Source organism: Penaeus monodon, chromosome 34 (genome assembly GCF_015228065.2).
Source record: "Penaeus monodon isolate SGIC_2016 chromosome 34, NSTDA_Pmon_1, whole genome shotgun sequence".
In the NCBI taxonomy this organism is placed as follows: Eukaryota; Metazoa; Arthropoda; class Malacostraca; order Decapoda; family Penaeidae; genus Penaeus; species Penaeus monodon.
Genome location: NC_051419.1, coordinates 30,851,008 through 30,851,531, shown reverse-complemented (window position 1 = coordinate 30,851,531; position 524 = coordinate 30,851,008). Strand labels below are relative to the sequence as shown.

At 40.8% G+C, this 524-nt stretch overlaps 1 protein-coding gene across 4 annotated transcripts in view; it reads right to left on the bottom strand.

Annotated features, from left to right (window-relative positions):
- LOC119594713 (gamma-tubulin complex component 2-like) overlaps nt 1-524 on the bottom strand; it is a 15,511-nt gene that overhangs the window by 9,197 nt on the left and 5,790 nt on the right. For all 4 annotated transcript variants that reach the window (XM_037943770.1, XM_037943773.1, XM_037943769.1 and 1 more), the window contains one exon: nt 50-224. In XM_037943770.1, coding sequence (XP_037799698.1) covers nt 50-224 — 175 coding nt within the window. The remainder of the gene's footprint in view (nt 1-49; nt 225-524) is intronic.

Sequence of the window (524 nt, the reverse complement as noted above, 5' to 3'; positions counted from 1 at the left end):
CCACACCCATCATTCAACAGTAGAAAAAATAAGAAACCCCATAGCTAACCTGACTGCCTGATTACATTAAGGTATTTCCCAGTTCGCAGAATGACATCGGCATGCATTTGCAAGAAAGCAGGAATGTTGTGGGGAATGATTGTGTATCTCTTTTCCCAATAGTCATCGGCCAAGTCCTGTTCCTCGTTCTCTTCCGTGCTACTCTCTCTGTCCACGACCATAAACTGAAAAGAAATCCTAAACCTTCAGAAAAGCCTTTGAAGTGCGAGAGATGCCATGTGCTGTTTCCTCTCCTTGGTGCTCATGTTACCATAGCAAGACATGCAGACAAGAGGTCTTGGGGATCTGCCTTGGTTCTCATTCTCCAACTTTCCAACATGAATGTCCCAAGAAAAGAGCATTTATTTTTGAACCTCAAAAGAGATCTTATGACATACCAGTTTACACATAAAAGAATTAGTCACAAATACCTAAAGCAAGGATAGTACATAACAGATCAATATGAAAATACAATGGTAGTACAC